Source organism: Aphelocoma coerulescens, chromosome 5, assembly GCF_041296385.1.
Source record: "Aphelocoma coerulescens isolate FSJ_1873_10779 chromosome 5, UR_Acoe_1.0, whole genome shotgun sequence".
Classification (NCBI taxonomy): domain Eukaryota; kingdom Metazoa; phylum Chordata; class Aves; order Passeriformes; family Corvidae; genus Aphelocoma; species Aphelocoma coerulescens.
In genome coordinates this window covers 30566423-30592964 of record NC_091019.1, presented here as the reverse complement: position 1 = coordinate 30592964, position 26542 = coordinate 30566423, and the positions used below count along the sequence as shown (strand labels likewise).

At 39.5% G+C, this 26542-nt stretch overlaps 1 protein-coding gene across 3 annotated transcripts; it reads right to left on the bottom strand.

Annotated features, from left to right (window-relative positions):
- Window positions 1-1851: 1851 nt before the first annotated feature.
- Window positions 1852-26501, bottom strand: GANC (glucosidase alpha, neutral C). 3 transcript variants are annotated; one of them, XM_069017433.1, is made up of 24 exons: window positions 26425-26501; window positions 25262-25324; window positions 23668-23776; window positions 23006-23133; window positions 22290-22472; window positions 21410-21455; window positions 19899-19965; window positions 18463-18559; window positions 17681-17861; window positions 16702-16855; window positions 16080-16315; window positions 14980-15106; window positions 13969-14048; window positions 12944-13087; window positions 12447-12543; window positions 11966-12067; window positions 11280-11523; window positions 9515-9579; window positions 8897-8973; window positions 7606-7680; window positions 7081-7194; window positions 6425-6537; window positions 4836-4939; window positions 1852-3949 (listed from the first exon to the last, which is right to left on the bottom strand). In XM_069017433.1, the coding sequence occupies exons 1-24, from the start codon at window positions 26451-26453 to the stop codon at window positions 3840-3842; spliced, it is 2745 nt and encodes a 914-aa protein (XP_068873534.1). In that variant the 5' UTR covers window positions 26454-26501; the 3' UTR covers window positions 1852-3839. The 3 variants fall into 3 exon arrangements, 2 of the variants coding, with proteins under 2 accessions (XP_068873534.1, XP_068873535.1); XR_011151381.1 differs by lacking the exons at window positions 1852-3949; window positions 4836-4939; window positions 6425-6537; ... (1 more) ...; window positions 7606-7680; window positions 11280-11523; XM_069017434.1 differs by lacking the exons at window positions 1852-3949; window positions 4836-4939; window positions 6425-6537; ... (6 more) ...; window positions 12447-12543; window positions 12944-13087 and adding an exon at window positions 13088-13171.
- Window positions 26502-26542: the final 41 nt, after the last annotated feature.

The window sequence follows — 26542 nt, the reverse complement described above, 5'->3', positions numbered from 1 at the left end:
TTTGTCATCAGAAATTGTCATTTGTTCCTTGTTGTGGGACAAGATGATCAGTTGGCTCACTCCTGTGTCTAGGCTGTATCTTCAGCATGTGTGTGTGCTGTCCTGTGCGTGTAAGTGTCCAGAAGGGACAAGCTTTAACTGGGAAATCTAAAAATAACTACAGGCAAAGAGAGAGGGAAAATGAGAGGGAGGGCATTAGTGAGATGGTGTCAGTCTTCTGTGCAGCTTGTGCTGAGGCCAGGCATGTTCCTGGGATGGACTCTGTGTGTGGACTGACTCCTGGTGCAAGCAGTTCATATTTTCCTTAAGTAGAGAGGACAGTGAAACTGGAAGCTAAACTCCTGCTGGCTTGGGAACCTTATGTACAAAATTCTGCCAGGCAGTGGTCCTGACATTACTGAAGGAATTGTTGTACCTGACTTGTTTCTACCCTTTGTGGCAGAAAAGATGTAGGCAATTTTTTACTACTAGAGAGGATTATCAGAAGACACTTCTAATGGTGAAAAAGGTGCTAATTTGATGCTACTGAGGTCAGGTACCTGCCAGCTGGGTTTGGTTCCTCTGGAAGAGCAGCTTGGCAACACTAAGATTCACCTGCTAGTAGCTACCTCCCATGAAAAAGGCAACTTTTTTTGTAGGGGCTGAAAAGTTTATAAAGAGCCTAGCATGGAAACTGGGCCACTTGACACTACATTGCAGGACAGTTTGGCAGAGCCATGTCACTCTTTGCAGCATATGCAAGTAGTGAGATGCAAGGGCCTTTCACTACACAGCTACAGCAAAAATGCTCATTTTGCTGCCTGTGCATATGTTTTTTTCTTTCATATTCTCCCTTTCTACCCAGTATAACAGTACATCTCTTATATCTCATATACAGAGCTCTGTTTCTAGAAGAATTGTCAATAGTAGGGGTAAAACATTTGACAAACTCTTTGCAGGCTGCTGGGGAGGATGAAGTGAATGATCAGCAGTGGGTTTTGTTTTTTTTCTAGTGGGATGGTCAGCAAGTGCCAGGGTACGACCTGCTGCTACTGCTATAGCTAACAGATCAGCCAGTGCCTGCATATGGAATGGAAGGTGGACATGCACTTCTCACTTCTGAGCCAATGTAGAGGAGTTACACCTGGTTAAAATATAATTTCTCCTTTTCTTATTTCTTACTGGACAGATGGGCTTGTTATGTAAGGTTTTTTTTAACAGGAGTTGCTAGCAAAAGACAAATGGTGTCTTTAAATAAACACAATTTTCCATAGAGAGCGGATGTGCTGTCTAATACAAACAACAAAATAAATTCTCAGGAATTAAATCCCATAGGCAATGGAATTTACTGCAAGCAGAAGTACCCAAATAGCTGACCTGCTCAGACAGAGTAACAATGAACTAATCTTTAGTGAACTAATCTAAAATGTTAATATTGCTATTTAATTTGTATGAAGGATTCTCTCCAGTTGTTTTCACTAATTAAATTCAATTATTTCTTTTGTAAAGATATACAAAACATTTATTTCTTCATTTGTGGCACAAATATGTGGAACTACATGTGAGTGACTACAAATAGCAATGTCAATCATATTATTTGAAATTTATTTTCTCAGACCTAAAGACACAACTGCTAATATTTTCAGCAACTAATTCCTACTGAAATCCATAGAAGTTAGGAATTTCATACCATGGAAAATTTGACCCATGAGTACTTACTATAGTGCAGATATCTTACCAAGGGCCAGAGAATAAAAGCAAGTCATTTGCTTTAACCAGATACCCTTGGAAGAATACTCACTAGTGATTCTTAACAGTAGAATGAATGTTGGAGGAATAAAGTTGAAGGAAAGAAGGAATAAGACATGTAACTTGCTTCATTATCACTTTATTTTACTTTCCAACTTGAGAAATAGCAGTTAAATTATTTCATTAAATTGCCTCAGATAATAACTATATCCTGTCAAAAGCACTGCTATGCTTAAACATAGGAAGACATCAATCAAAGCTTAGAAGGTGATAGAAAAATAGGGTCTCTCTCTCTTTTCACAAATGTGAAAGATCTGTTTGCTGCTGTTCTACATGGATTAACATGTCTGCATTAAGCACAACAGTATTTATGCTGCCAGTTCCTGGAGTGGAGGCTCACACTGTCTCCTGGAAGGTGCTGACACATAGCTCTGCAGAATAAAAAAGCAGGAACCTAAGGGTCTGGTGGGGAACAAACTACGCTTGAGTAGTCAAGAGCAGAGTACTCACAGTTTGCTCTCACACTTGCTATTCCCAGAAATCTGCTCTGAGAGGACAAACAGCAGCAGGTGGGAATGACTGACTAAGCTCAGGGGGAGATCAGTAATGTTACGTTACCTTTAGCTGGCAAAAATGGTGACCATCCTTCTCAGTTTCCTACGAATGAATTTCCTGACGTTTTTAGAAAATACTTCCTTATCTTACTATAAGAAATTAAATGAACTAGAAATCCAGAAGAACCAGAAATCCAACTGATGGCATGTTCATGTTTGACTCAAAGCAGAACTGGTTTTAAAATAATAAAGCTGACAAGTGTAGCAAATGAAAAGGGTAAACAAACTGTGGAGCAATGGCAGCCTGTGAAAAGAGGTGCCTAATACGGAAAGGCCTGAGGGAACAGGCAGGTTGTAGTGGATCTGCGACTCAGAATGTCTCTGTTTTGCAAGGGAAGCAAGCATGAGGACACACCAGTTCTGTTTGCAGAGATGGTGGAAAAAGGAGGCAAGGGAACATCCGGCTGAGTTGTAACAGAGTGGAGGAATAAGCATAAAGTGGGATGCCTAAATGCAGAATCAATCCTATTAAAATTAAAACTTGCTTCATAAATGCCTTGCTCAAATCTCAGCCAGATACTAAGAAGTGACATTAGTAAAACTTGTGTAAAGGATGCCAAACCTTGGCAGGACTTGGAAGATGTGGAAAAGCATAGCTCATTCACTGGGCTGGCTTAAATCAATGATGTTCCACCATCAAAGCCAATTCTTTCCCAACATAAATTTTTTTTTAAAAGTAGTACTTGCAGATGAAACGGGCCAATAACATGGAAAATGTTTCTGTGCAAGTACAGCTGCCTAAGCCAGTACTGCGCCTATGAGGACCTGTGCCTTACTGAAATCCAAGTTTCAGAGGTGGCTGTTGGAGAGCTCTCTGCACTGCCACATTACCATCTTCTACTACTGCACAACTGACTGGCACAACCTACCCAAACCTCACCTCCAGTGCCTGAGCTGTTTGCAAAGCCTGCTGTTTACTTTCCTGTGCACACCAGCGACTTTTGCATTGTCATAAGGACTGGAAAGCAGAAGTGTCTGTGATCACACTGGGTGGCTCCTGTGTTTGTTCTCAGAAGGCAGCTGGCGGGCAGAACTCTGGTGATAACCCCTGTGTCTGTCCTATCTGCTGATGCTGCTTGTTGAACTGGCCCAGATCTCCTCAAGTGCTCCAGTCTGTCAACAGTGGGATTTTCAAATACTTATATTAAGGCCCGTGCCAACAAGCCACAATCTCACCCCATCAATTCATGATTTTCATTGCAAGTGAAGGCAGAACTGAAGCTTAATGCTTAACTGAAGCTAGCCTAATGCAAATAGTATTTATCTTATTTCCCCAAAGACACAATCCTAGCGCTATTACTTTTGCTGAACAGAAAAGTTATCCAAGTTCAAATTAGTGCTTTAAAAGAAAAATTGTAAGAAATGTTAGTTTGGGTGTGTTGGTGGAAAATTAAGTTTGTTGATTTGACTGGATTCAAGTGAACATCTGAAGTCCTCCCAGTTTATTTCTCCTCAGCCTCTCAATGAACAGCTTCTCTGAAGAAGTTGGGTCTCCTTTCAGCTGATACAGATCTCCCAGTCAGCATCAACACTCAGGGCTAAGTTTTCCAGTGTCATCGCAGAGGTCTTTGTATCGTATGTGAAAACCACTTCCTTTTTTTTCCCATCTGAACAGGACAAGAGAGTTTTCTATTTAATTTAAGAAGAACCCTTCTGAAACACAATTACACATGACTCTACAGTTTTTAGTTCTGACTGTCCCTGCCACTGGCAGAAAGGATTAATTAAAAAAGAAATAGAAGTCAAATCTTCCCAGCACACACACAAGAATGCAGTGGAATAAGAAAGTAACTTTTTTTCCCCCTGATCTTTCAAACTATGGTACATCAAACTACGGAACTACTCAAGGATTTTTCTGAAAAAAATCACCCTGGTTTGTGCACAGGTTTTCCCCCAAGCACCCTTGACAGATGAAGGCAGAAAGTCCATTTCCCCATGACTCTCAAAGTGAAGGGACATGCTTGGAAAGCAACCAGAAATCATAAGCTCTTTCTGTAGATGCTACTGCCTATCCATATGGGATCCCTCGCGACTTCTAGAGATCCCCATATAGTCAGGAACTCCAGAGCTTTTGGATCAGCATAGAAACAGAAGAGTAAATCTGGGTTTGTCTGCAAGTTTCCTGTTCTAGAGTAGGCAGGTTGACAGACCTGAGCAAATGGGCCTTCATTTGAAATGCCATCTCTGCTCGTGTTCTGTGCAGGAAAACGTTGCCTGAACTTGTTCATTCCAAACCACTTTTACTGATATATTTATCACCTTACAAAGCCAGTGATCTTCAGTTCTGCATGTAGTATCAATGGTGAATAGCTGCTGCCTCCCTTCACTAAATTCTGTCCTTAATATCAAAGAAGTAGCAAAGAAAACTAAACAAAGAGGCTTCCTATGCTGTAACACTTCCTTTACAGACCTGTCAGTTTGACACCTCTAGTGAATGGCAGCAGAGCAACAGAATTTCAAAAAACTGTAGTAAAATAGATGTCAATTCATTACCCTTGGAACTGGCTGTCACAAAAGTGGGTTGCTTTCCAAATCCCAGAACTATCACCCGTTCAACTACACATGTGGTGTGGTACTGTCCGCTTTCATCTACACAGCTGAAAAAAGGAAATTATTTCATACACATTAATTTCTTTCCATCAGTATAAGTTCAGTATCACACAAATATTACTTCAGTCTCATCCTGAAAGCTTCCTATGTTGGTTTCCTTTCCTCTATTAACTTTTCTCTTAAAAACAAGTAAAACTTTCTTCCATTGTCAGCTAATTTCTCACTGCATATCAGATTTCAAAGTCAGAAGAAAAACAGTTTGAGAAGCTATCTTATAGAAAAAAGCATGGCTTTGACAACCAGAAAAGTTCTGGATTTTCAGAAAACAGTAGAGAAAACTCATAAATATAAATGTAGAGCTAATTTTAACATTTTTTTCAAGTAAGGTATTTCAATCTGAGACAAAATTATGTTTAATTTTGTAACTAATTTAATTTTCATTAAAAAGCTCTCAAAATGAAACTTTTTTTGTAATGTACAGAATATTATATCATTCATCTCAAAATGACTTTTTTTCCAACTTCTGGATTTGGTAGCTATTTAGCACCCTTTTTCTTTCTCATACTGAATTTTTAAGCTTCCCAGATTTCATATTCCAGATAAAGAGATCTGAAGTATACTTTTAACAACATTATACAAGCTAAACTAGTTTTGCTCTCTATTAAATTTTGTAGCATTTAAGACCACCTCCTATTTTTGAACCTTGAAGGACTAAAGAACACCTGTAGAATCACCATTTATGCACTACACAGCCCTATGTGCAACACACCTCAATAGTAAAAGTGTTACAGTGACATATTTGGCATCTCGTTCCTTACAAGCAGCTAAGGATCTTTTTGGCTTTTAGGTGTTGTCACTGAGCCTTTGCAGGTGGTACCCCTTGTGCCTCCTTTCAAGTGCTTCTCTTCATGCTAATTATATATGGTGAATTTGTTGATTACTTTGGAAGACTGCAATGGTGTGGTTTTGGTTCCCAGACAGAAGCACTGAACATCTCCAGTTGGAAGGGACACATAAGAATCAAGCCCAACTCCCTGCTCCTTGTAGGACTACCTAAAACTAAATCATGTGACAAGAGCATTGTCCAGATGTGCTTTGAACTAGGAAAGGCTTGATGCCTTGACCACTTCCCTGGGGAACATGTTCCAGTGACTGACCACCCTCTCAGCAAAGATTCTGTTACAAAATGCAAACACTCAAGGTGTTGCCTACTTGCAGATCTCCCGGTTTATCTTTTTTGTCTCTCTGATAGGCTTTACCCTTTCTAATGACTTTCTTTATATTTGTGTCAATCTGCAGAATCTCGAGTTTGACTAGACTGCAACAATATGAGGCAACTCAGTATTTCATATGTTACTGCCCTCAGACTTATGTAGAACACTTCTGCAGTTTTATGACAGATTCTGCACACTGGGACTTCACTAAGCAATAGATGAGACTAATACTGCTACATTTGTATGAAGGCCTCATGAACTAGAACAGGCATTTCCAGTGACAGTGTGTTGGTGACTTTTGTCCATGATTGCTTTTACCTGGAAGAGAGAATGTTCTTGTGGAAAGTGAATTTCCGATACAGGAACTGCTTCTTGTGGAGATATTGAAATGAATGCCCATCATCTATGTAGAGCTCACCTATGGCATAGGCCTGTGCAACACACCAGATAGAGCACAAATTAACAGCAGCATCTAGTGTTGAATAATGAAACTAAAATGTCTCACTATATGTTATGCTTCATATTGAAGGTGTGTGTTTATTTTTCTTTAGCACCTTGTATCCCTGGAAGGCTCAGGCAATCCAGCTCTGAGACTGCTGGACATCCTGGTTTTGTAAATTGATGCAGGTGCCATGTGTCACCTCTTTACTAGCAAAGACAGTTGTAGGAAGTTCCCTCTCTGTGCCCAAGAGGAAGTCTGTGGCCTGCTCATGCTCTGTTCCTTCCTCCAAGGGACTAGACAAGGGCTGAGAAAGGTCAGAAAAATGTTCTGCCTCTGCTATGCTCAGATAATCATGTTTGGAGGGAACAGTGGGGGAGAGGCGAGAGTCCCCTCAAACAGCACAAGTGGAGAATAGCCATTGGGCACTCAAATGTAGATGCCATTGTGCTGATCAAACAAGCAGCAAGGGCCTACAAGGGTCTGGTGGAGTAGAAGATAATCGTTGTAAAAAGGGAATGCTATCTCAGAGTACCTCTGTGTCTAAGGCCACGTGGAGTTCATACGAAATATCTATCATCCATTCAGTGGATTTTCCAGCTGTGGTCTTTAGGGGTATCACAGTGCCCCCCCGCTGGAATACCGGAATCTGCAAAACACAAAGCCAGGGCAGAGAGGCTCCTGTGCTCTGATAATGTAATTTTAACAACGATCAGAGATGACAGAAGTTTGCTCAAAACTTAGAAATGAACTTTTACCACAAATATATAAAGATAATGATTCAACTAATAATGGGAATAGTAGTAACTTTATGTATGTATATAAGCAAAATACTTTTGCTTGTAAAAGCAACCCTTTTATCATGTCACTGCACCACCAGGATACAGCAGTGTTCAATCTAACAATAAGGAGATGGGACTTTTATACAAAAGCTATTTTAGATTACATTTCTGCAAGGAAATTGAAATGTCGCTTTTCTGATTCTGAATAATGACATAACAAAAGCTTGGGTTTTTTTCTTCTGCTCAATGCAAGTATTATTTTAGAAGAAAAAACATACATTCTCCAGTGTTACTGGGATCTTCACTGTGCCTCCATCTTCCATTCGCTTAAATTTTCTGAAATCATACCAAATCTAGAAAAAATGAAAAAAGAATGATCGTAACACATATGCCAAGATCTGTTCCCTCTGCAGATGCAGTCCTTCTTAGCCTATCACTATTCCTAACAATGTATTTGATATGGAAGAAAAAGTATTTATTTTTAAATCAAATGGCCTTCTGGATGAAAAGAAAAAATTATCATTTCTGAAGCACAAAAAGAATCTGACCCTTTTTACAGTCTGCATAATGTCTTGTATGTCTTAAAGCATCTGGAAGTGCGGAACAGTGAAACACTTTCTAATTTTTTTTTTTTTTTTTTAAATCTAATTCTTGAAGAAGCATATTTATATTGAAGTGAAAATTAACAAAATTGCTAATACTGGGTGACAAAAGAGAGCTGCATCTGAATCTCCCATGCACGACACTTGCCAGAAGGTTTAATTGCTTTAAGTGTGCCAAGCAGTCAATTGCCACAGAGATCTTGATAAAAGTATTTTCCTTAACTTGTCTGGAGAGCCTAGTCTGTTTTTCTCCTTATACTGAGAAGAATTCTAAGCATCCTCAGGTGCATTAGTGGAGTCACAAGGCTCTGCATGGTTTCATACACTCCCTTTGCTGCTTACTCTCTAGAGTCTCAGGCTTTCCCTTAGCAACTCTTTTCCCCAAATAATTTCCCTTCCTCCACAGCTGCTGTCACCAAATGCTCTTCGTAGGAGTGGACCACTGTGCCATCCTGTGGATAAATACCTTTACTTCGGAGAGGAACTGCTCTCTGTATGTGTCAGTCTTTGCTATACATGTCCCAGGCTAATGAGGCTTGTACTTCCTTGTTAAAATTTCCCTCCCCACAGTTTCCCTCTGATTTACTTATGATCTTTCTCCAAAGTTCCCTTTTTCCCAAAATAAAATGCGAAGTTTAACCCAAAGAGAAACACATGAAAGAAGGAAATTGACAATTTAGCTGTTTCATGGTGATTGATAAGAAGCAGCAAGCCTTGAGGGGAGATTTAAACTGTAGGTGACTTGAAATTTGCGCAGCAGCTCTTGAAAAAGCAAGGAAGTAAATTTACTGTGAGCCAAGCAAGCAAGGCATCAAGATGGAAGGAAGGGTTCAGAGTGGCACAGCATGGCCAGCCAAGACTTGGCACAGCAGGAGTGCTCAGCAGTTCTGAGATGGGGAGCTGGGAAGGTTTCTGCATAAAGTACTTCTTTGGGCAGAACAGTTGAGCAATTCATGTACATCCTTACCTCCTCTGACCCTGGAAACAGAACTGTCACTGTCTTGGCCTCTTTTTCTGTGACTGGATGCACCAACAAGGCATTTCCTGGAGAAAAACAAGCATGGCTGTGGTCCTCAAGGCTGCATCTCTCCAGAGCAGAACCTGTGTGCTCTGGGGCTGTCAGCCTCCTACAGCCATTTTAGGAGCTTGCTTGGGCACGTCATATGCTTAGGTTCACTTCCTACTGAAAAAAAGGCCTGTGTAGGGAGCTGATGGTTGACTGACTTCAGCAGCCAGCCATACCACAGTCAACACCAATCATGTTTCCGTGGTAGTTGTTTGCTATGCCATTTTTGAAGGAGACTGATTTTAGCTGCTCCACTGAACTTGATGTTTCAGGTCAAAACCAATCATGTTTTTTAAAGTGACTAGTGAGATAAAACTCAGTTTTTGCATCTCCTATGTCATCTATTTTTAAAGTGCAGTTGAAACTAGGTCCCTCAAAGAGGTCTCAAGTTCTATATTCAATAATTCATATAATTAAGTGTAATTTTTAAAAATCTTGAGTGTTTTTATGTTTTCTTTTTGTCATGCAACACCTCAGAAATATTTAACTCATATTCCAGAGAACAAGATACCTGCTTACCCAGCATGTACTCATTTTCCACGTCAAAAGTTTCCATTTTCTCTGGAAACTCTATCCAGAGAGACCTGTAGAAAAGAAAGATAATGGAATTCAGTTACACTTTTCCTCTCCAATCAACCTGTTCAAGTCCTTCTGGTATTTTCAGGCTCCATTTTCTCCCTCTCTTTACAAGGCACAGTTATCAAGAACTGAAGATAGGGCAAGATCCTCTTTTTGTGTCAGTGACTCAAAGTAGCCCTTTGATTCACTGATTAGAGTCCCCAGTACAGCATGAGTGAAGACACTACTGTACACCTAGCTTTACATCCTCATTTTCTCCCCTCCTGCCTTCTTCCTTTCAACCCTGCACTACATCTGCCTTCCTTCTATCAGAGGACAGATGAATGAGCCTTTGTGTCCCAGTCTACCAGCAATGCTGGCACCTGATGAGCTAGATCCTGCAACACAGTCCTTCCTGTTCTCAGCAGCTCACTGCTGCTTTTATAGCAAGTCTCCTCCTGGTCACGCCTGAAAAACCTGCACCAGAAGCTCATTTTCAGTCTTACTCAAAAAAGGGTAGTAATAACCATCTGGTTACAGAACAAGAGTTGTATATTTAAAGTCTGAGACATTATGACAGTAATAGCTTGTTAAGAGACAGGGTCTGGGTTCCCTTACACAAAAGCCTGGCTCACCTGCTCACTCACAGACACCCACTTGTTCACTGTAGCCCTACTGCTCATGTGCTTGCTAATGAGGCACACGTTCCACTCTGCTCGTCTCAGTGAAAAAAATATACTTCCTCTCTAATTCTGTACCTACTGCAGCAAACTTAACACAATAGAAGTGTGGTTTAATACTGTGGGCAGTTCACATGTCAGCAAAAGCTTCATTTCAAGAAAGACAGAAACCCACTTTCTATGTCCGTGCATAAAACAGATGCATTTACACGTACATATGTGCAGACAGACACACTATGTCTGTAATGCAAATCATCTTCAAAACTCAAACCACTCAACCCTTGTCAAAAAAACCTTTGTGTTTTTAAAACTTATGAGATGTATCTGCATAACAAAAAGTAAAAGCCAACGTGTGCAAAAGAGCAATTCTAGGACAACCTCAAAGACACAGAAGTCAATACCAGGGAGATTAATGACACTCATCTCTTCCTGAAAGTGCTGCAGTCAGTTCCATAGAGGTACATTTTTAAAAGGTTAGACAGCAAGAGAGCTAATATTTATTTTCTAATTTAATTTCCGTTCTAGATTATTAAATTATCTCCTAAAAGAAACATTATAAGGAATATTGCATAAATAAATGATAAAACTATTAATGTGAAATAAGATTTTATTACAGTAACAATTAAGCAGTAGCAAATATTTTCATGAGAGGCAAAATGGCATTTACATTTCTAGGTCAGTAAGTTCAGAGTCCATTAACACTGTTTTATGTACTGGTTGGACTACTATGGGATGTTCTTTATCATGATGAAAAGTCTGAAGTCCACACTACTTTAAAGGGTTTAAAGAATGTGATGTGTTTATTGAATTAGTGTGTTCCAGGTGTCATTTGGGAAAAAACTCAAAACATAATTTTCCTCTGAGAGCCCTAACAAAGCTTGCAGAATGCATGAAAATAGAATTCAGTATTATTAGAATTTTTGTGTGGTTTTCTCCCTTTTAATAGTCAAATAAGTAACTACAAAAGTAAGAGATGGCAATTTAACTTCCCTTCTCCAAGTAAGTTCCTGCAGATAACCCCTAAGCCTCCTGACTGATGCTCTTACCTCATGACGGGTTCAGCCGCCGTGTGTGCCCGATAGAACAGAGTGTATAAGTAGGGCAGGAGGACGTAGCGCTCTCTAATGGCTTTCCTGATGATCTGGGTGCTCTTCTCCCCAAAGAGCCACGGTTCGCGCCGTTTGCTCTCCATGTTAGAATGACCTCTGAAGAAGGGCTGGTAGGCTCCAGCCTGATACCAGCGAACAAGTAATTCTGGTTCTGGATCTCCAATAAACCCTCCCACATCAGCTAGATATTGCGCAGACAAATAAAAATACACAATTGTGGAGATTGCTCTGGAAAATGTGAAGCTCTCCTCTAACAAACATTCCAAGTGTATAAATCCATGCATTTCACAATTTGTTCACTGTTCTGCTGTTGGGCAGCTGCTTGTCCAAAATCTCAAGACAGCTTTTGAAGGCTGAGTGACTTTCCCAGTGACAGAGGACTGTCACAGTGATGCTACAGAACACCACCTGAGGACTGCTGCTCCAGATGGGACACAAACACTGCACAAAAGTTAGTGGAGACATGATGGTGAGAGCCAGGTTTCAGGCTTCTGAAACCAGACTAATCTGTGAAACTGCCTGGAAAGGCACAGGGCTGTTGAGCTTTCCACCGTCTGTGTTGAAGTCTACCTTGGGAATACAAGCTTGGTGGCACCATTTATGCACAGTGAGAAACACATTACCTCCACAGAATGAAATCCCTGCCATGTTGATGGTAAGAAGCATTGGAATAGATATTTTCAAGTAACTCCACTCTGCTGTGTTGTCTCCAGTCCATACTGCCCCTGGAAATACCCAGTTTCAGTATTATGCAGGAAAATTGAATGTATACCTCAGTTTATGCTTGCAGTTAAGGAAAGAAGACAAGAATAATCATGAACTACTTGTGAATTGCTGTACATTGCAACTTTTCTTTTCTTTATACATGCATGCTCCTGAAATAGGCAGTAACAGCAGGTATTGGTTTGTCACAGGACACAGGCTGCTATTCTCCCTTTGACTTGTACACACCTTGCCAGCCTTTCCTAATTTTTTAATCACTTGCACTCTTATGAGCTCAGCACATCAGTGTTTACAAGACAGTTTCTGTCCTCTCTCGACTACTATCCATCAAACTTAATAGAACAAAGCAGCAAGGAAGGCATCCAGCTAATCCTTACTTACCATACTTCTGTGATCCAGCAAAGAAAGATCGTGTGAGGACAAATGGTCTCTCTTTTCCTGAAGAACGTCTGATGAGTCCTTCTGCAGTTGCCATTTGCTGAAAATCATGAATATAAAAGTCAGGAGGACAAACTCTTTAATTAGGGTACTTTCTACACTGTCTTTTTAGCCATTCTAAGGCAGAAAAATTAAGAAATCTGTACCCGTAAGTAATACCTATTATTAAATAACACATTCTTATTAGAATATACATGAACAAAAAAAGTTATTGATGTTGTACAGTCACAACCAATGTAATTTACATTATTATGGTAGAAAGGCACAGATGTTGTCACATTTTCTTGAGACCAATCACAGTTTATTTCAAATATTGCAACATCCAGCACAGCGGAGTTTCAGTCCTTGATGAAGGTTACAGAATACCTGCTACTGGGTAAAGTACCACATCAGACATACTCCATGAGAATAACTGCTGTTTGTGCCTCCAGATACTCTACCTGATAGAATCCGTAGAGGTTGTGTACTTCCCGATGCTCCCAGTTGTTGTAGTGCACAGCATCTTTCTGCATTGTTAGCTCTGCCCCCTTGAAGACTGAAGGCTCATTCATATCATTCCATACAAAGAGGATATTAGTGGATGCCTGTGACACAGGGATGCAATTAGGTCATGGCAGAGCCGATCCTGTGACTTAAGAGTGTTTATCTCAAGTGGGTGTCAGACCAGTCTGGGGAATGAGCAGAAACAGCAGCACAAAAGCAAGACTTGGTAATTACACTTTTCAGGTCACTTGAAAGTCCCCAGTTCCAGTCATTCATCTCATCCCTCCTAGAGGCCCTTCTAGTCAGGGTAGCAGCCTGCAAGCCCACTTGATCTTTGCAATTCTTACAAAACTCAGTAGGCACTTGCTATTCCTGCTTCCTGGTGAGGGAAAAGAGGCAGGGAAAAGAGAAGCATAAAACAGCCACGAGGCAAAATCAGAGAAGGCCAGAGGTGAAAAGCTGGAGAGGAAAACCAGCATGGGAAGTATGTACTATGCATGTCTGCTAGGGAAGTGGTTTCAACAACTCTGCTGCAAACCAGAACTTTAGGGCAGGGTGAGGGGAACTGGAGGTGTTCAGCAATGGTCACCCAGACACTTTCAGCACTAGGCAGGAAGGTCAGTATGAAGTGACTGAGCTGTGAGAATGCACTCCCACATCGCTCCTTGTGTGCTATCAAGTTAGTAAAGGCTGGAATGGCAGCAGCTGTTTTAGATTATGGGTTCTTAAAATGCCTGCAGTTTGTCCCTTCTACTGCTGCAACTGAGTGAGCATGTTCTCTGGTCACAGATGGGTTCCAACTATCTTAGTGAACATACGTCTATGGAGAAAATCCTTCTATGGTACTTCAGCTTACCAAGATATTTTCCTATACACTACAATAATAGAGCTACAAAGGCCAACAACTTGCTTAGACAGTATCTTTCTTTTCTCCCTTTTCAGGCTTTCTGGGATATGTAGATCAGAGCAAATAAATACAAACCTTGTATGTTTTGAAGGCAAATTGATCTGCATACCATTTTCGCACTTCAGGATTTGTGAAATCCAGGTAACAAGAGGAACCTGTGGATGTGGGAGATCCCAGTCATCTACCTAATTTTATGAACATTGTCTTTGCACCTAAATACAATGGCCTAAAGCTACAATGCTTTTCATAGGCAGCAATAATGTAGTTGCTATTTTTTTTGAAATTAAAGCTCAAGAGCAAATTCCAGGCTGACTTGGAACTCAGTACACCCCTTGCCATGTTCCAAAGGTCAACTCACAGAGATTCTGGAGGTCTGAAGCTCAGTACCATTTAAGGATGACTGCCAGCAGTTTGATATATGTTCACGTGTGAACAAGAAGTCAGGGAAACACAGCATTCCCGGTATTCTGAGCTCAAACAGGGAAGTGTCACTGAGAAGCTGAACAACTACATCCTGCCATGCAACTAGAAGTTGTAATATGTCCTTGATTTTTCCCATAATCATTCCTTTGCCAGGACTGTGGGCTTCCTTTCTGTAAAGAAGGGGGACAACATCCTCTGCCTCCCTGCAATGAGATTGCCTCAAGAAAAACATGTCAAATCACTGTATTACTATTGAATCAAAGTCTTCAGGATCGGGGTTCACTAAATTTCATCCAGCCTACATAAGCTGTGCTCACTGCAACAGACCAGACTGCACTTCTGCATCCAAGACAAGCTGGGAAGAGGAATGGCTGTTCTCATCAACAAATCCAACTCTTTTAGTTCTAGGCACTGGGACTATATGCAGATCCAGTACATATAACAGAAGTAGCTATACAGCTGAGGCAATCAGAACACGACTATACCAAAACCCCACATTATTATTAATTATATTAACTTTTAATTATTATTATAATTATTAATATTTACAAAAAATGCAAGGAATATAATAATTTAACTCTGCTTCCATGGATCTAAGTTATCCTTTTCTGCAAAATTTTTAAAATAAACAGCTTAAAATATATAGAGAGAATGGTTTCTTACCTGGCCAACAGATCCCCTCAAAATCTTGTCCACTTCTGTCTTTCACAAAATAGCCCTTGTCTTTTGCCTGTGCATACAGGGTATATGAGGGATCAACCTTAATATGAGGATCTACGATGACCACAAGCTGCCAGGGTAAGAAAATAAAACACATCATTAGCATCAGCTGTGCTTAATAAAACAGTACGAGCTCACTTTTGATGAAAGGCAGAGAGACTTCATCTCAGGTAAAGAAGAGAGCTATGTCACTAATTTTAAAAAGCAGACACCAGTTTTTTATACACTGTGCTAGACATACGTACAGGACCTGAATTTACAAGGAGTGCATGAACTCACCCGTCTGAAATAAAGGACAAAACCCATGGTTTCAGATAAAAGCAAATACTCCAACCCCTAAAACCATTATGTTTAATTCACTGCTGTATTCTGTGAATGCAAAAATATCTGACTTCTGTGTTCATGTGCCTGCTTAAAATCATATGCCTTAAGACATTTAAATTCATTTTAGTTTGTGTGGCATACAACAGCAACAGGTACTGTATTTTGCAGTTACACTCTGCTGCTTTGCTGCAGAACTGAGAAAGTACTATAGCTCCAATTGAGAGATTATAAAATTTGAATGCTATTTCAACAATCCCCAGTTCACTGACTTTTGGCAAAGATCAAGCATTAAGCAATTCTACAACTCAATAATTCCAAGGAAAACATTTTAGCTGTAAAAATAGAAATACAGAAACTCAAAGAAAAGCTGAAGCAACCACAGAAACTATCAATGGTGAAAGCTCATGTTAAGAAGAAAAATTTTCTGCTGTGTTCATCAATGACAACACCGAGCTGCTTCTGTAAGATGGGATTTCCCATAGGTCAAATTTAGCTGCATCGTCAGGATACAGAACAAACTACTAAATAATAAAATGATATGAGGAACTGAATTAAACAAGATAGCTTGCATGCTGGAAGCATCACCGTATGGCAACACAATCTAGTTTACTGTGTTGTAGTTAACCTGTTTCCAGTATCTGAAGTACCCTGGTTAAAGCAAGATTGGGTAGATTCACACTACAAAGAAATCTTTTCTTTCTTCCTGCAATATTATTTACCTTGCGTTTTTTCTTCCTGAGATGTTCTTGCATCTTTCTGGGGTTCTGGAATTTCTGTTTATCCCAAGTAAAATACCTCTTGCCATCTGTGTGCTCTATATCCAGCCATATGACATCATAAGGAATGTCATGTGCATCAAAGCCAGCATCCACTGCCTTGACATCTTGCTCATCCTCGTAATTCCACCTGCACTGATGGTAGCCCAGAGAAAAAAGTGGGGGCAAGGCTTGAGTGCCTAGAAAAGAGTATATGAATGAAGATAAAACAATCAATAAATTCAGTCTTTCCACGTTATAAGGTGGCCTGTCTTGATAGTGACTGGCAGCTCTAGCTCCTTGTGTTTCACCTCTTCATCTAAGGGTGCAGATTTAGATAGCAGTAATTATGCTGGCTTCTCAATTAGAGCCAAGTTTGGCCAGCTGTAAATGCCAGGGAAAACAAGGATGGAGGCCTGTCTTCACAAAGCATGAGCCTTTGATCTACACACTGCAGTTTGGGAACAACTGGCCTCCTGCACACAATGGGCTAGGTAAATATTGACGCACTCCTGGGTACAGCGTGTTCCTCAGAGAATCTCCCGGGTAAGTGTGCCATTCTGACTCCAATTATGTGAGTTAGTACCTGTCAGTTGTGCAAACTGCTTGAAGATATCAAATGCAGTGGGTCCCATCAATAGGAAAACATCAATGATCCCACTTTCTGACATCCAGCGTACATCGGTTAGAGGCACTGCTCTCTGCTTAGCAGTCTCTGCAGCAGATCTGGACGGAGTGTGCTTAGAGAGAAAACAAGTTAAAACTGAATCTCTCTCTCTAGCAAACTTTTATTCAATGAAGGATCAAAGAGGGAAACACTAAATTTACTAACACTTACCTGGAAGCTATTAGGAATACACACTGAATGTTTCTTATATATCCTTCACAAATCCTTTACCTTGTATACCACTTAGACAAAGTAGAGTAACAGGTAATGAGAAAAAATGGGTAATGAGTGGCAAAATAATTAAAGACTATGCATTTTCTGTAGGATCTTTGAGTAATACCTATATCATAACTAAACTTAAAAAAATTTAACCACATAATGCAGTGCTGGAAAAGCAAGATTTGCTTTTTCATCATTGTTTCAATTTTAACAGAATTCATATGTTCATGTTTCAAGAGTTGAGTGAGTTCCTTTCCTGAACATTTTATGTTTCTTCAAGGTCAATTACAGTCCACAGAAGAATGTGTGGCAATTCCAAGAATTTAAACAGTCATAAAAATTCCTCAAATCCAAGTGATTGTCAAGATTATTGTTCACCATTTTTTCTGCTTGCTACATCCACCTGTGTAGATTTTTTCTGGGTATTTTCTCTCTGCCTCCTCCTGTAGACTGGTTAAGATACAAGATCTATAACTCGGCTCTTGAAAGGAGTCATCTCTTTGTTCTTTTCATTTAATACAACAAATTTAGCAATAGGGAGGACAGGAGGAAGAGACTAACAATTCTTCATTAGTGAGCAAAAGATAAATCTCCAACAGTGTTGTTATATTCCTGTTGGCCCTGTCCTGAAGTGTTTTTCTTTAGTTATTTAATTCTGAGGAAAGTGAATAACTCTCACCTCAGCTACTGCCTTTGTACTAATATCCACCAGTGTTTCTGAAGAGTTCAGCCAGAAGATCCCTGAAGTTCTGTTAGGCTTGTGTGCTAAGAGAAGGGGCACTGAACCATAAATGCCTATTTTTTCATGTATCTTGTGGCCGAAAATATCCAAATTATAAAGCCGGTAGGCATCGCCATCACTAGGACAAACAAACAGATGTGTTTGTTACATGTAAGCATCTTGCACTAGGCCAGTTTTAACTCTACTGCTGCGCCACTAAACTTGGTGAATATTCAGTGAGTGCTCTGTGTTCTGGTCTTTTGTTTAGCATCCAGAGCTGTCTAGATAGCATCCAGACTGTCTAGATTACTGCTTCTTTGCTTTGTTCCTCACTGTCTGAAACAAACAAGATTTTTGCTGACAATGAGACTACTTTGCTTTAAATCCTAAAATATGGTTTCTGAACTCTCCCAACTTTCCATGGAATTGCTGTTTTATGAGTTCTACTGAAACATGACTGATCCAGCAATTCAGAAAAAAACTGCATGGAAAATTGAGAGAAAACAGAAGGGGCCATTCATGAAATTGCACACTAGGGAAAGCAAAACACCTTACTCCACATGGATAGGGGCTACAGTTCAGTTTGCTGTATCATTAAACTAAGATATACACTATTTGATATACATATCTCAAGCTGTTGTCTGCATTAAATTATTAATACAATGTCATAGCTCTCCTTTACAAAAAAAAAAAAAAAAGACACTGCATTCACTAGCAATCTCACACCTTGACGCCTTTACCTGGTGTTTTTGAGGACAAGTGTTTCTGTGTGTTGTGGTATTCCATAAACATGGTCATATCCATGTAAAGAGAAGTCCATGCCTACAGAACTAGGACCTGCGGAAATAACATTAAATGATGGGAACGCAGAGTTCCATTCTTAGGCTTATCTGAAAGGAATAGAGCACAGCAACCTAACTGGATAAACCAAAAGAAAATAGGTTTTAATGTTTCAATAATTAACTCTTTCATGCTTCCTTTTAACTTCACTTCCATTATTCTGTTCTATAGAGGTAATGTTTGAAACCGATTTTATTGCATGTCTTCTGATTTTAAACTTCTTAAGAAGATTAAATGAATCACTTTAACAGAAAAAAACCAACCCCAAATCCATGTAATCACGGGTCACTTCTTTATTCTGTAGTGAAACTGCATAAAATTATCTCCTGTTTCCCACTGGTCTTCTCTGCAGCCTCAGCCAAGGGAGTAGCATGCACAAGAGTCCCTACCAGTGATATCATCCTGTCACACTGCTGAATCCACAGCAACTTTTGGCAGGCAACCAGAGATCCTGCAGACTGACAAGCAGCAGCTTCAGGATCAGAATTTGACCATATGGACTTAATTCCTCTGACAGAGAAAACAGAAAAACAGGGTGCTGGCCTAAGACATGAGAAACAGCATGAAAAACAAGGGCAACAGTTTCCTGCCCTCTATGTCTTGGCTGTGAACTGAAGAAGTTTCTCTCGCCAGAAGGAATTGCTTTCAGACTTCCCTCTTCCCACTGCAGCTGCTGGGTAGTGCTGGTTGCTGTAATAGTCTGCACGATAATGGTAATGGACAAAGCTAACCAACTTAATTAATATAGAATACAACAGGATGGACAGCAGATCATCATATATTTTGGTAATTGATAGTTTAAATTGTATTTGAGCTACTGCTCTCATGTCTATAACCTTCTTCTTATCACTTAAGATTGCTTAGTATTTCCTTTTTCAGTCCACACTTCAAGAAAGTTTCTTTGTGACAATTATTAATGCTTTCATCATGATTTCTTATATGTAAGGAGAACAAACTACAGGTGAAGTCAATGTTATGTACTAATACTAATAAAAAAAGAAAAGAAAAAGGAAATAATATATGATATACATGTACAGTCAGACAATGCAGATAGTGTTAATGCTGTGTCAGAAATGGCACTCAGTGAGTTGATGAAACGGGCCACATTTAATGTGTTCCCTCTTAAACAAAGATATAATGAATATTTGCAGAGCTTTTGTCAAATTGTTACCCATCACTGCTTTCTGATTAAAAAAAAGTTAAGGCAACTGAAAAGCAGGAGCGAGCGAGACATTGATAAACATTAAACAGCTAAACAGAAAGCAGACAGAAAAATGAATAAACATGGCTATATACAAAACAGTAAAGCTGTTTTCAGAACTGGACTGAGACTTACCATGAGCTTTGATGTCTAAGAAACTGCCAAATTTCTCTTGCCAGAGACCTAGATCCTCTTGTTTTTCCTGTACAAATAGAAATAGCTAAGCCTAGCAAATGAAACTGCTCACGTAATGTATTTCTAAGAAAAATGTTTATTCACATGAGATTTATACACTGTTAACTGCTTTTTTTTTGCCACATATGGCCAATATAAATAAATCAAAACCACAAATCTGATTCAGCTGCAGGAATTTACACTGAAGAACTGATGTGCACGTTGTACACAACCAGTCTGTGACAGCATAAAAGCGATATCTGATGTCTTGAATAGAATCACAGAATGATGGAATAGCCCAGTTTGGAAGGGACCGCAGAAGATCACCTGGTCCACCCTTTAATGGTAAAGGGAGCTTTCATGAGATTATCTAGAGCAGCCTGTCCAAACAAATCTTGAAAACCTCCTGTAATAGGGCCTATACCACATCCCTGGGCAGGTTGTTCCAGTGAGTGATTATTCTCACTGTAAAAAATGTGTTTCTCCTTGATGTTGAATAAATTTATGAAATGCATGGGTAGAACCAAACAGAAAAAACCATACAAACAGAAACAAACCCACTCCCCCAAACAGTAAAGGTCAGACAACAAAAAAACTCTCCAGACACTCTGGAATGTCTGTAACTGATACTGTTAGCCTCCTTGTGTCTTGTAATTCATTGTCATAGAATTTACACTTCTTGCAGTGTCTTTCCTAGTTTTCTTTTCTACATTCATCCCACAATAAGTGGACATGGCCTCTTGCAGCTGTGTGACTTCCCTGGCAGCAATTAGAGTTCAGACATAAGTATGTTGAAGGCAGCACAGCTCCTGCCCTTTATAACAGGACAGCAGAGTCAGCAGCCATCTGCTCTGCAGGAGGCTAAAATTATATCACGGACACAACTCAGCCTCCTGGGAAAACTGCTATGTGCCTCTATGCACTGCCAGGACCTGGTCTATTTTAAGAGAGAATTTTATTTCTGTATTAAGCCTGAATGTATGTGGAGGCACATTTTTTTGACTTATAAAAAAAGTCTTGTTCTTTTGAAACTCTCTCTGCAATGAACAGGGAGTTTGAAAATGACAAATGTCACAAAACTCCCTTTTACACATCTACTCCAGATCACATAAGAGACCAAAAGAGAAATAAATAAATAAATAAAATAATAAATAAAATAAATAATAAATAAATAATAATAAAATAAATAAATAATAAATAAAATAAATAAAGAAATAAATAAAAGGCTAAAGAAAGGCTACAGATCTAGCTTTTTGTGCTAAATCTACCTAACTGATGCCTTCTATAGACTTTGTAAAACACATAAATCTTTCTCCAACTATGAATTTGTAAAATATCTCAATATGTTATACCAGGTCCTTTTTGAAAGTGGGTAGACTGTATTTGTAAACATAGTATGGGGCAAAATGAAATGTGATTTTAATTTTCTTTTACAAAATACTCATACTGGAATTGCAGTAAGCATGGGTTACCTTAGAGGAATCACTTGTTTCCTCCTCATTTTGTGCTGTAGGTTTTCTAGTGAAAACATATACATAGAAACAATCAGTTTATTGTTAAATTAAGCAAGGATTTAAAACAGAAAATTAAAATAGCATCATGCATTGCTTTATACATTATGTAAGAGTTTTGGTGGAGAATCATTGCAAATCATTTTAATATTCAATGCCTTAAAATAACCTTCACTCAATACTTGAGTTAGGTTGACTTCTTGGCCTTTCATGTTTATTTCTATCTGCATCAGCATTTTACGCCCCCAGAAGCTCCTCACTTCTTTATCATTCCGCTAAGGGCTCTCTGTTAATTTCAATGTTTAAAATAATGCTCTATAAGAGAGATGCTTGCTATGCCCATTTTTTAGTCATGACATGTCCTGTACTGAGGTTTCTCATCCTTCCAGCACTTTGTAGTGTGATTAATCTATGAAATCTTGCAGCTAGATGGCACATTGCAAGTTGAACAAATCTTGACTTCAAGTGCTTATAGAGTGAATAGCACTTACTTAAGGAGTAAATAGAGTGATAAAAAAGATTAAAGTAATAACCTCATCAAACTACTGTAACTCATTCCCAAGAAAGACAAGGGTACCAGGATACTTTAGTGTTTTGCAGAACTGGCCATTAAATGAGGTTAGCATCTTGCACATAGCTGCTGCAAGGGGTTAAAACAGTCTGCAGCTAATTGATCCAGAATTTGTTTGTTAAAACTTCACCGTGTATTTACTGTACATATGAAGTAAAAGAGAAGACATGATACAGTGCCCAAGATCTTTCAGAAATTGCAATTCCATAGACTTATCTCCAGCTACAGCACAACCAGTATATACAATGATGTGACAGACAGATACTGTACCTATCACTGGGAGGTGGTTGTAGGTGCTCAAAATACAACAGCCCATTGGAATTTATGCTCATAACAGTCTCACCCTTGGACTGCAGCTCAACCTGGAAGGGGTTTGCTGTGACTTGAAGTTTGTAGTCCTCATTAACACTTGATAGTACCAAAATACCTGCCTCCTTGTGGGATATGAAGAGTCTGGCAAATAAAAGCAACAACAGCTTTATATGAATCAGCAGCACATAAAATCCACTGTTAACTAAATAACAATTTGATACAAAAAATGGGCTAAGAATATCTGCATACATTACACAAACCTCAAGGCTAATGTTGAGCCAAAGAAGGCCAGAAACACATGCTGTGCTCAGAGTTCACTGCATAGTGCAAAAAGTGGCTACAGAACTGCCATGAAAACTATCCTGAGCTTGCATTCCTTTCACATTAACAGGTAATGCCTTAGGTAGAAACGATGCATTGAAACAAGTAGGTTATTTTCTGATTGGGTCAAACAGGCTCAGGTTTCTTATGTGTATGATAAAACTTTCTCCTATGTATTTAACATGATTTTTTGAAAGTAAATTAACCACATGCCTTTTTTTTTTCTCTTCCTGTAACAACTCTATATTGTAGAGAGACAACTGTACTGTAACATAAAGGAGGGAGAAATGAAACGAAGCTGTATAAATTATTAAGATGCTAAATCATCATCCCTTAAATCACCCATCACTTACCTCTGGGTGGTAGGTTCCTTTATAAGAACATCAGGAACTTTGTATCTTGCTCTGAGAGGAGATGCCTCATCAATTTTGAGCCTGAAAATATTGCCTTCTATTTCATAAATTTCTACTTGTAGAAGAACCTGTGAGCAAACAAACAGATAAACTGGTAAGGATGAAAAATACCAACTTATTTTTAACCCAGCATCACCAAACACTTACTGGCTGGAAAAAAACTGAAACATGCCTGCTTTCTGATTTAATGTTCTTTAGCATTTTTGAGTAAAAATCATCATCCGTATAAATTTACACCAGCTCACTCTACTTCACCCCTTTGAAGAAGCAACACCTTTAAAATGAACTCTTTATCTTCAAGTCTCTGATATCTAGCATTACAGAAAATGAATTTATTATTCTGAAATAGTGGAGAAAACTATGAATGAAAAATATTTTTCAGATAAAAAGAGTTCTAGTCAGAACCCTCTTTTTTTGTAAAGCCATTAATTTTTTTTTAAAGTTAAATGCTGACCAGAAAGGACATAGTTCGATTGATAGTTTGCATTATCTCTCAAATATTTATCACTGAAGAATCTCAAAACCTGCAAATATTATCAGTCTTTTTGACAATATTCACTGCTCTTTCTGTAAGCACCCTCTTATGCTAGGTGGTATCTCACCTTATTCTCCTCATGAATAATTTGGAATTTGACATTTTCATCACTTAATGTGACTGAATCCAACAATACTCGATACAAGGATTTTCCAGGATGTAGAAGTTTCTGGCGCCTGTCAAGACAGAAAATTATTTTTGGTCTCCCCAGCTTTTGTGGCTTATATCATAAGAGAGGAACATAATATTGTTAGAAATGTTTACTTAATAATTTTGTATTCAATTTTTCAAATACAATTAGCACTTCAAGTCAAATGGAAAAAGAAGGAATATAGTTCTGAGCACACCTGAATGCTTATGAATGAGATGTTAGAGGGGTTCAGGAGTTCACCCATCACCACTCTACAAGGTTTTTTAAGACAGTAATAGTCTTAATCCAAGTGTCCAATGCTTAGCTGTACAGTTACATTGTTGTTCTTTCATTTATCCCTGAAATTTCATGTGAATAATCTGTTTTTCATCTTCTGTCATATATCCCCTCAACTCCCCGATGGACAGCTCCTACATTCTGGGGTGATGAAATAATGTGTGTTTGTAATTTGAAACTGAATTCTCCATGCCAAGCCCAGGTTTTATGAACTATTTGAAGATAAATGTCTTGGAGGCTAACTTAAAGAGAAATTTTTTCATTAATAAACCCAGTATGTAAGTGACTAATTGGTGTAACAATGGGCAATCATTCTTTTCAGTCAGCACAGGATAGAACATAATGGAGGATGGGAGGAAAAAAACCAAGGTCAATAGATAGCACAGTTAGAAATGGGATGAGAAATATGACTTAGCATAAGGGTAGCTTTAAGGGGCTAGTTAGCTAGGATTTAGATTTGACACTGAATTCTGGCCAAGGTACTTGCTCAAGAGGACTATAATCACATACGCTATTGTCACAGACTAATGGTTTCTATTGAGTGTTCTGCTGCTTTGAACTACAGATAGAACCATCCATGTCAAGGGAACAACCTGCATCTGAGTGCACCTATAGTTAAAATATTGCTGGGGCTTTGTCAGATGAGAGGACTTGTAGATGCTAAAGAGGCTGGCAAAGAAATTTTCCTATTTTTACAGCCACCTGGGGAAAGTCTCCTTTTTCCTGCTAACTGGCTGGGAAAACGGTTTGAGGTTCTGTAAACTATATTGCAGGTGTAAGCTGTTTGTGTTTTTGTTTTCCACACTAGGAAAAATATTTTGGAAATGGGTGTTATGCTGTTCAGCCAATCGCTCTGGGAGGCAGATGGTCAAGCGCCCAATGGTGTTATGCCACTCTTGCGAACAAAGCTATATAAGCTGATTTATATAATTAAATATATAAAGGCCAGACATTTCTGGCTTTAGAACCCGATCCTGAATTTGTGTCGTTCTTCGCACCGTCCTGAGGACAACTGCGACAAGGACTGATCCTTTTGAATTTTAACAGAAGACATTTTGGATGCAAGATTACACATTTTAAAGTATGCTGATTATTGCTTGCTGACAGGTGAGTAGAATGCTCACCTATGAAAGATAAATCCTGAAGGTAGCAGACTTGCTGTGATTAAAAATCAATGTGGAACTACTTCCTATATCTTGTTTAAAAATAACCACCACAATACAATTCTCCATACCTGTAAAAAGCAATCTGGTTGCATTTCTTAAAGTTGCTTTTGTCCACAGCCTCATCTTGGACACTAGAAAGAGCAGATAAAGTGTTTAAATGTGTTTAAATGAGTACATCAAACGCCTGCTGAATGATCAGATGGTGGGTGTCCTATTCAAGAGTGGTCAGGATTAAAGACAGTGCAGAAAACTCTGGTCCAACATAAAATGTGATGGACTTTGAACTACTGTGTTTAAATATGGGAAGAGTTTCTTATACATTTAGTTTCATGTTGAACCATTTCCTTTTAAACTTTGAATTTTTGAGAAATGATTGAATCTATCAATCTATCTGACTGACAGAGCTAAATTTTAGCATGGCTGAATTCTTGGGGGTTTGCATTTTGAAGCCAGACCTCCCTCTGCAGTCCTTGGAGTTTATTATTATTTCCCAGTAATAAGAATGGAGAAATGGGGAGTACTGGCAGAAAAGAAGAAATCCTGCACCCTTTTCTTCAACCTTCAGTGGGACTGATAAAGGAGGGAGGCTTCTGATGGTCCTGCTGCCAGCTCTATGTTGTTTTAGGCTTGACACAACTTCTGGATTTATTAGATAACAGTAAATGTTTTATTTGCCTGAAAAGAAATGGGCTGTCAGTAGTGTCTTATTATGGAAATACTTCCCAGATCGTGCTGGGTTCAGACACACATGGAAGAGAACAAGGTATTAGTTCTGGCAGATAGAACACTGATGGTTACAGAATACTTATTAATTACATGCATGCAATATAGACAATGCAGACGCCACCCACTGAGGCTCAGTCCAATTACAAGTCCTGGATTATTTTGTGAGATCTCACAGTGACCATATATTTAGATCACTTAGCCCTTCCCATTTTTTGCTTGAAGACACGTACGTCCTTTCGGGCTTTGCTCCAAGTTCGTGTGCCTCTGTTGGCGCATTTAACACGGTGCATCTCGAACTACCCCTCGCTGCCCCGCTCTGCCGCAGGAAGGCTGTGCCCGGGCAGGGCGGCGGGGACAGCACGGACACGCCCGCCCCCCACCCCCGGCCCGCTTGATGGGGCCGGGTCCGCACCCCGCCGCTCCCCGCGGAAAACGGTGGAGCCACCCCGGCAGCAGCGAGAGCGAGGACAGGGCCGGCCGAGGAGCGCCCACCGGGCTGCGTTACCTGACTCCCCCCGGCGTCCCCGCTTCCATGGCGGAGCAGCCCCGAGCCACCCCGCGGAAAGAAAGAACGCCGCGGGCGCCGAGCACGACCGGGCCGGCAAGTGACACCCGGGGGCGGT